At 49.0% G+C, this 9,203-nt stretch overlaps 1 protein-coding gene across 1 annotated transcript; it reads left to right on the top strand.

The window, feature by feature from the left end:
* Positions 1-329: 329 nt before the first annotated feature.
* On the top strand, positions 330-7,403 carry LOC134175041 (adrenodoxin-like). Its single transcript, XM_062640472.1, has 4 exons — positions 330-575; positions 5,345-5,469; positions 6,259-6,388; positions 6,643-7,403. The coding sequence occupies exons 1-4, from the start codon at positions 397-399 to the stop codon at positions 6,761-6,763; spliced, it is 555 nt and encodes a 184-aa protein (XP_062496456.1). The 5' UTR covers positions 330-396; the 3' UTR covers positions 6,764-7,403.
* The last annotated feature ends 1,800 nt before the right edge of the window (positions 7,404-9,203 follow it).

Here is a 9,203-nt window from a genome sequence, read left to right as displayed (position 1 = left end):
CTTTCAGCCCCTTGTACGATTAGACATTGCACTGACCACTGCTCCTGATGTTGGATTTAGGTCTAGTCCCTAAAGGGGAAGCCTGTAAGACCAAGCAAGGAGAGCGTTGCATGGGGACTGGTCTGTGGGGATGATGCTCGTGTTGCCATGCTTCACCCAGTTCCCATGCCCTGATGGGCTGGACTGCTGCAAGATCCAAACAGGGTCCTGATGTCCATCCTGCCCTCCTCCTTCCCCTCTCTCCTCCCTCCCTCCACCCCCAAGGAGGCTGTCCTAGTTGGTTCCCCCCCCCATTCCTTTCTCTCTCCTCCCTTCCCAATGTACTTATAACTCTTGATCTAGCTGGCCTTGTAACAAACGACAGCCTAGGAGGCACGGAACAGGACCCCCAGCAGCATGATAGCTCCAGGTATCTCAGCACTCATGCGCCCCTTGCTAAGTGGACTGAATGTGAGCAAGATTCGCTTTATTCATCTCTGTGGGGTGACTGAGCAGCATCGCACACCGCCTAAGCAGGGCTCGGAAAGAGGCTTCAGCTCCATGCAGAAGCTCCAGGATGCCCCTGGGGATTCGAGGTGAGTAAAATGCTGAACCCTGGCTCACTGCATCTGGAAGGGCCTTTCCAGGAGGGACACATGCTTACCTCTGCCTTGCCCCAGAAAAGGAGGGAGAGGGCCATGTGAAAGAAGCCCTGCAGGAGGTGGTGGTGGATGAAGATGCTGATGGGAGGAAGGTGATGCAGGGAACTGGTCTATGAGAGGTGCTTTTCCCTGCCTCTGGAGCTGTGGAGGCCACAGCTAGTGACCTGGATCCAGAGCGTGAAGATGACGACGTGGCACAAGAGTCTGTTAAGCAGCCTTTGAGGGACTGAGATGGTGTGCAAGGTGTGTTGGGCAGCTGGGTCAGAAGCCCTGATGTATTCCTGCTGTATGGAAGCTGGGATGGCCACTGGGTTGGTTGCCTTGGGAATTGCAAATTCTGGGATTCAAACTGGAAATCTAAGTGGAAATAAAGTGGAAATCGATCAGAAGCTTTTTAGAAATGCCTCTACATGCTAGGGTGGAGGAATCCCAGCTGGTCATCTGAAAGAACAGGCTTTGGCCTGTTTAGGGGCCTGGGTGCCAGAGTCCCTTGGGAAGCAGTCCTGGAGGGAAAGGAGTCTAGGTGGGCTGGGCATTCCTCAGCAAGGAAGGCTTAATGATGCAGGAGCAGCCGTCCCCCCGTGTTGGAAGGACAGGGCTGATGAGAGGCTGCCTGGCACAGTGCTCATCTGTATTCCTACAGCAGGATCTACTGCCAGTGTTTCCTCTCTGTTCCTTAGGGATAATTTGGAAGGAGATTGCATTTCTCTGAGCAAATAGAAGGAGTTTGTGCACCTCCTAGATTGGTGCGGTCTGGCTCAGACTGTAATCTGCTCGACATTGAGAAAAAGACCCATCCAACATCACAAAAAGTAAACCATTCTGCTATCTGACCTTAGAGCAAAGTTATGCTGATAACCCTGCTTGATGGGATTTATGAAGGCTCATTATCAGTGGGTTTTCTTTCCAATTGGTTTGTTCCTTCTGAAGTTATCTCTGGCCAAACTTGCAGGCATCTCGTTGTTTTGTATGGCCTTGGAAATACAAATCCCTTGCTTTTAGGGAAGAACACCAAAAGGGAAAGGACCCGCCTTCTTGGAACCCCTTCACCGCTTCCCTGTGTCACAGAAAGTCTGGGATTTAGTTATTTTTAATGGAATAATCAACTGGCAGATGCTGAACTGGTAGGGCTGAGCTTGTCGCATCTGGTGAGATCTTTCCAAAGCTCTGACGTGCGTCCTCCGGCAGTAACGTCATTGTAGAACAGGGCAGTCTAAATGCCGCAAAATAACTATGTAATTTGGGTTGTTTTCTTAACAAAATGTGAAATTAATTTTTTTCATAGCTTCAAAACCAACGGCAAACAAATGCAAAAGTAAATAGAAAGTAAAGGCTACAGCTTTTCTTTCCAGGCCCTCCTGAAGCGTTGGGTACCCAAAGCTGGTGGCCTCCAGAGGAGGCTTAAGCCTGGGACTGATCTGTGGGATATGAAGACAACAGCACCAGCAAGTGGTGCTGTGAGGGATGACTGAACTGAACAGTGAACACAGGGAGTAATCAGGCTGGGTTTATGCCCCCAACAGAGGCATCTATACGAAGAACACAGACAAACAGCTTAAATTTCCTCTACAGCCAGCAAAGAGAGGGAAGCTGCTTACAGGTGCTTTCTGTGCTGTGGTCAGGAGTGGTTGCCATCACCTTCTCGAGAGCAGGGATGAATTGTTGTACCCAGGCTTGTCCAGCATCATGCAGGGGGTCTGTGACAAGAGCATCTGTACTTCCTTGTATCTGACTGGGTGACCTGCGTGCTGCCCCTGGCTGCAGCTCAGCTGTCCCAGGGCCCATTTAGCTGACAGCAACAGTTCAAGCAGGGCTGTGTCCAGGAGGAACTGCAGGGATCTGAATTCCTGCGTTTGTAGGAGACTGCTATGGAGCTCTCCTGCGAGTGATGTGGGCTGAAGGTGCCTCAAAAGACAACACAGATGAAGCTTTTTGTCAATAAACACGCGTGTAGCATTGGCGATTGCTGGATCCAGTACTCTCTGCTTGCAGGCAGCCAGCTTGCGTTACCCTCTTGAAGAATGTAGTGAGCTACAGCTTTAAGTGGAGTCCTATGATTTTTGTGTAACAAATTATTTCACCCATAAGTGTAAAGCCAGCATTGCTTTAGGAATGGAAATAGGAATAGGAAACCTGCCTATTTGCCATAAAATGAACTATATGGGTGTAATCCATCAAAATATAGATGGGGTTGGGGTTTCTTTTTGCTTGACATTTGAGAACAAGTCTTTAAACTACTTGTTTACAGTGAAACGTCTGGGGGTGCCTCTGTGAAGGAGACTGTAATGTCTTAAAGATGTTCTTTGGCTGTTTGCTGTGGGAGAAAAGGGGATCTCTGACTGCAATGTGACCTTTCCACTCTGCATGTGGGAAATCTCCCCTCCGCAGCATGGTCCTGGTGCAAACTGCACAGCTGTTTTCCTAACCAGGGGACCCTGTTGTGGACTAATGGCCCAGGCATTGTTTTCTGTTGGAGCTTTCTGAAAAACAGGAAGCTGGGCTCCTCAGATGAAGGTACAGCGGCCCCTGTGTTCTGCTCCTGCTGCCTGAGTCGAGACCCAAACCAAAGGAGCAGAGAAGGCAGGCACAAAATGCTGTTTCGTCTCTCTTCTCCGCTTCCAAGTTTTAATGGAATGTGGGGATTGACTTTCCAAAACAGAGAGAATTGGTTGGGATTTTCTGCACCCGAAGTCTTGCTGATGATGTCTATGTGACAACGTTTTAAGAAACAGCATCCTTAATCGTTTTGAGACATACAGCAATGATTTGTCAGCAGGTAAATGGGATTAGATCTAGATGGTGGTTGTGGTTTACGTGAAGCTGAATGAACAAGACCTGCAAACTGGAAAGAGGAGAATTTCTTCCCCCTTTGCCATTCCAATTCCACAGGAATTCTTTCCTGTCTCCTATACATCCCCCGTACTCCACCTCTGCCTCTTGAAAGAGCAAAGGAAATTGTTTAAACTTGATCCTCATATATTTCTGTGCCTGATGTTAAAAGGAAACCAGCAGAGATTTCCAGATGCTTCATTTTCATCTGCCACAGAGCAGAGAGGGGTGAGCAGACACAATAAGTCCTTCCAGCTGCTGGTGTTGCTGTCGCAGGGGCAATTCCCATTTAACCAGCCTGTGACTTTCCAGGAGGATGGCTGGCACTGAGGAGCGCAGGTGTTTTCTCAGCTGGTAGGTTTGCTGTAACGTGTGACTGTGGGGCTGCGATAGCTTGTATGCAGTGTATATCGCAAATACATTGCAAGAAATCAGGAGATAATATTAGAAATGCTCAGAGCTCTGACACTTGCTGCTTGTTTCACTGGGCCCAGCTTCCAGGAGAAGTGTTACCAAGCTTTATAGCAAACAGCTCTTTTACTGGAAGAAGTTGGATGCTGCTTCACTCAGTCTTGTGTGAGTGAGATAAAACTAGGGGGTTGTGAGCACGGCCAGATCTCGCTATGAAATTCACTCTGCCTTCAAGGTTGTGATTCTTTCTTCCTATGCCAGAAATGGCAGCAGCAAAGCCATGGGGCAGCACTGATATTGCTGGTGCTTGGGAGTTTATCAAAGCAGTGGGAGACAGACGTGGGTCTTTCCAGAGATGTGGGAAAGTGTTGTGTGACAGGAGAGGGTGAACCCAGCTTCTGCCATTGGAGAATGAACTGTGCTTTGAGATGCTGGGCACTTGGAAAGTGCCACATTGAGAGGCACTGGGCAAAGCACCCACTGCCTCCAGCGTGCTGCCCTGTTTCAGCACAGGAGATGGGACCTCCAGCTTCTAAGTGACCATTTGGGGATGTGTGCTAAGGAAAAACACTCTTTGCTTGTGTGCTCCCCCTGGCAGATAGAACAGATTGTCTCAGAATGTTCTGTCTTGGTGGCAAATCCCTGACACCTCTGGTCAGGGTGGCAGCCTTCTACACACTAGTGGGGAAAGCCTGGTTTGCAGGAGGTGAAGTGGATGCTCTTTCCCTCTTTTTGTAGGTGATATATCTACAAGTCAGCACTCAGGAATGCTGGTGACCTTGCTCTTGACTCTTTACGAGGTGTAATCTTGCAGGCTGTCAGAATAACTAGCAGTTTCTCCTAAGCAAGGATCACAGCAGATCAGAGGAGGTTACTCAGCACAGTCACTCTGTAAGCTGGAGCTGAGCATGTCTCATCACAACAAGGCGCCCTGTGATTGAGTTCAGGGAAGGAGCGGGTGCTTCATGAAAGAACAAACAGCAGAAAAGCTAGAGTCACCAGGTAATCCTCTTGGGAATAAAATGTGGATCAAAACAGCCCTTGCTGCATATAATTAGTAGCTGATCCTGAGCACTTTTCTTGTTATTACTTCACTCCACCCTGTACTGCCATCTCAGGCCCAGGACGTTCAAATGCTTTGCCTGCCTACAAACGCTCCCTCCGCCAGCCAGCCCAAGCAGAGGCATTGGATGCAGACCATCTGCACTTGTTAATGTACAGCTCAACATTTATCCTGAGGGACGTTTGATAAAGTGGGGAATATTTTGGCTTGGCTCAGGTTTGCCTGCCTTTGAGAACTGACAGTGTGAATCTGTTCTGAGATGCACAGTGTAAGCCTCCTAGGAAGTGCTTGTGCACATTTCCTTCCAAGTACCATGTCTCTAGTGCTCAGGCAGCCGACCTCAGCAGTGGGCATATAGCAAAAGGTGGGCTCCTCTGATTCTTGCAAACTTGTCTTGTAGCTCTTCAGACCAGGTGACGGTGCATTTTATAAACCGGGATGGAGAGCGACTCACGGCCACAGCCAAAGAAGGGCAGAGTTTGCTGGAAGTGGTGGTCAATCAAAACCTGGCCATTGACGGATTTGGTAAGTGTTGCACAAGTGTATGTGCTCCTAGGACTGATGTGTCTGCTGTGACCAGTGGGTACCTGGGAACAGCGCAGCTGTACACATGTCACTGTCACTGGTGAGACAGTGAAGCAAGCTTATCTCCCAGCAGCTGCTCACTGAGCTGGTGGTGTGATTTCCACGATGTCGCCACTGGGATTCCAGTAGTATCAATACCTTTGCCTGATTCATAGAATCACAGAATGGTTTGGGTTGGAAAGGACCTTAAGATCATCCAGTTCCAACCCCCTTGCCATGGGCAGGGACACCTCACACTAAACCATCTCACCCAAGGCTCTGTCCAACCTGGCCTTGAACACTGCCAGGGATGGAGCATTCACAACCTCCCTGGGCAACCCATTCCAGTGCCTCACCACCCTCACAGGAAAGAACTTCTTCCTTATATCCAATCTGAACTTCCCCTGTCTAAGTTTGAACCCGTTAACCCTTGTCCTGTCACTACAGTCCCTAATGAAGAGTCCCTCCCCAGCATCCCTATCGCCCCCCTTCAGATACTGGAAGGCTGCTCTGAGGTCTCCAGGCTGAACAGCCCCAACTTTCTCAGCCTATAGATGTGAAAACTGATTGTGATCCTCACAGAGGAAAAGCAGGTGGAAACCTGCATCCATCCAAGGACTGCCTTTTCTGGGATCTCCTTTGACATGCTCCAGATCTGTTGAAGGACCTTTTCCCACGCTGTTTCTGAAGATCATCACTCATCAGCTAGTTTTGTACTGATTTGCTGTCATTCCCCCGTTTCTCCCCCAGGTGCATGTGAAGGGACATTAGCCTGCTCCACTTGTCACCTCATCTTTGAGAAGGACACCTTCCAAAAGCTGGATGCCATCTCGGATGAAGAGCTGGACATGCTGGACCTGGCGTATGGGCTCACAGAGACGTAAGCCTCCCTGCTGATCGCAGTACATTCCCAAGCCTCTGAGGCAGATTCCCAGCACCTGGCACCTCTTTCCAAGGGGTCAGGACTTATTCTGTATTAGTGTTGTGCCTCTAGAACTGCTTTCTCTAGGGGCATAAGACCTTTAACAGGAGCTTGAGTGAAAACCCAGCCTGGTCCAGATATCCCAATGTGGGTGGGGAATTTCTTCTTTCCCTATGGGAACAGATGAGCCTCACTTCATGTTTTCTTCTCAGATCTCGGCTTGGCTGCCAGGTGTGCGTTAAGAAGTCGATGGATGGTCTGACAGTGCGGGTCCCCATGGATGTATCAGACATGAGGAGGCAGCTGGAGGTTGGAAAGCAAAGCAAACAGTAACTGGAAACGGCTCCTGCACAGCTCCCATCCTCATTTTAGGCGTGGCAGGGTACTTTGCTTTTGACTAACGCTGTTGCTTTTTGTGGCTGGCTTGCAGTGGACCGTAGAGGTCTGATTCACTGTAAATGCCCATTTGGCAAATCTCTCCTTTAAACAAAGCTTAATTCTAGGGCCTTTGGTACATGTTTTAAGTGTCCTGCTGAATACAACTGGACTAAAGCACAACGGCTCTACGTTTTCCCTGGGAGGGTGGCAGTGAACATCTGCGCTGTATGTGACTCACCCTCTCCTTTGAAATTTAAGGAATTCTGCAATTCTAAGTAACTGCTGGGAATTTTGCAAGGCTTGGCTCTTTAACTGTAGAGCAGAATTTTCCCAGTTTGGGAAGCTTAAGAAGAGGTAGCTGTTCCGAATACAAGCCAGTGCGCCGATTGGCTTGATACAGGCAAAAGGAACTTTGTTAGCAAGAACATATTGATAACCATTTGAATGCTGACATTTCCTGTTAGAGGGAACCACCTTCAATAAATTCGAGATGTTAAATGAATTATGTGCCATGATCTGCTACTTTCTCCTAATATTGTGTTTTTCCATTGCTGTGTTACCACATATATCAAATAAAATTCTAATAATTGGACTTTTAGACCCATGTAGATGCACTTCTCTGGTAACATGAGCCTGGCTGGAACAATGTGAGTCTGATGGAAATTGAAGTATAATATCCTGCTGCCCCAGTTAAATAGACTGGATTTTTCCCTCATGTTTGAATGAATATGTCAAACTTGCCTTACAAATGTTGTAAAAGAGGGGGAGAGGAGGGTTTCAGATGTACACGTCCTTCTTAGATTTGGAATAAAAGCCAAAAACTCATGGTGCAAAGCGACTGGAAGGGACCTTTTAAAGGTCAGGATTATTACAAGTGCATTAATGGTTTTGTCTGGGGCCACCTTTAGGTCTGCCTCTTCCCTTTAGCCGCTGGGTTACTACGTTGGGTTTACAGCCTGGGATCCACATGGAAAAGAACATCACCTCCCAGCTCCGGTTTAGGTGCCAGCAGCAAGTGGTGAGTGGAGGCGACACGAGGTGGAGCTCTCGGAGCGCCCGCTTGCGCACAAGAGGAGCAGAGCGGGGGGATGCTGAGCCTCCCTCCCTTCCTCCCTTCCTTCCTCCTTCCCTGCCTCCCTCCCTTCCTCCCTTCCTTCCTCCTTCCCTTCCTCCCTCCCTTCCTCCCTCCCTTCCTCCCTCCCTTCCTCCCTTCCTTCCTCCTTCCCTTCCTCCCTTCTTTCCTCCCTTCCTTCCTCTAGAAGCTCTTGATTGGCACTTGTAAACCAGCGCAAGGCCAAACCAACAAGGTAGCCCTCGGAAGCCTCCCCCAACGTGTGCCTGTTTCTCGCAAACCTCCTCTCCTCCAGCTTGCCCCAGGTTTGTTATAATAAAGCAACGAGAATGAAAAGAGATCAAAAGAAAGCAGTAAAGACACCACCACCTTCGGTGCCACTTTGCGTCTGAGCCTGATGCTGCCGCTCTCTTGCAAAGCAGAGGTGACATGGAGCTTTGCAGTCCTGCTCCTCAGCCCCTCCTGTGTGTGTGTTTGAAGCTGGGCACAGGATGCTGCTGAAAGATGTCAGTTCTCTACACGCGGGTGCATTGCCACATGGAATCGTCGAATCAGCTAGGTAGGAAAAGACCTTTAAGATCATCAAATCTTGCCTTTATCCCAGGACTGCCAAGATAAGATCCATCACTAAACCCTAGCACTGTGGGCCGGCCTCATGTATACGTTTTGCATGCTGGTGGGATGGCAAGCTGCCTGCTTGAAAGAGCTGAGTGTTACGTTCCTCTTCAGAGTGTGGATGAGCTTTGAGGAAAAAGTTTCCAGGGCAAGCTGTCTGGATACGTAGGTAGCCAAAATAGCCCACACTACTCTTTGGCAAGGTTACCTGCCCTTCAAAGGTGCCATGGGGTAGCAGAAGGGAGTCTGTACCTGCAAACGATGGGGTAGAGTATGTCTTGGGAGACCGGCTTTCCTGACTCTGTTGGGATGACAGAAATAGGACTGAGACAGTGGAAACAAACTACAGCTGCCCTGGGCACTTCCATCGTGGTTTCCATCAGCCTGCAGCATAAGGGAACAAATCACACATGCCAAGCAGAAATGAGAAGAGGCTGAACTGAATGAGTCATTGTCTCTTCAAGGCAAATGAACTGGACTTGTCTGGCCTTGATCTGTACTGGGAGCAGGTCATGAAGGCTCCTCACTTCCCGGATGGCAAACTCACAACACGTCTTCCCGAGTGACTATCTAGCAGGGCACTGAGCAGGACATTCAGTATTTGAGAGACAACTTGAACTAAATCTCTGCTTTTGATCTGAAAAAGGGCAGAGAGAGAACAGAAATCTATTTGTGTCTGAAGGCTGTATATTAAGGGCAAATTTGGCC

Source organism: Pezoporus occidentalis, unplaced genomic scaffold (genome assembly GCF_034315485.1).
Source record: "Pezoporus occidentalis ecotype Australia unplaced genomic scaffold, CSIRO_AGI_Poc_V1 ctg65, whole genome shotgun sequence".
In the NCBI taxonomy this organism is placed as follows: Eukaryota; Metazoa; Chordata; class Aves; order Psittaciformes; family Psittacidae; genus Pezoporus; species Pezoporus occidentalis.
This window is presented reverse-complemented; position numbering and strand designations above follow the sequence as displayed.

Excerpts from the sequence above, each read along its gene's own strand:
- LOC134175041 (XM_062640472.1), top strand. The coding sequence starts at position 397 with ATGATAGCTCCAGGTATCTCAGCACTCATGCGCCCCTTGCTAAGTGGA. Across the intron at positions 5,470-6,258 it reads CCTGGCCATTGACGGATTTG|GTGCATGTGAAGGGACATTA; the intron begins GTAAGTGTTGCA and ends TTTCTCCCCCAG. Across the intron at positions 6,389-6,642 it reads GCGTATGGGCTCACAGAGAC|ATCTCGGCTTGGCTGCCAGG; the intron begins GTAAGCCTCCCT and ends TTTTCTTCTCAG.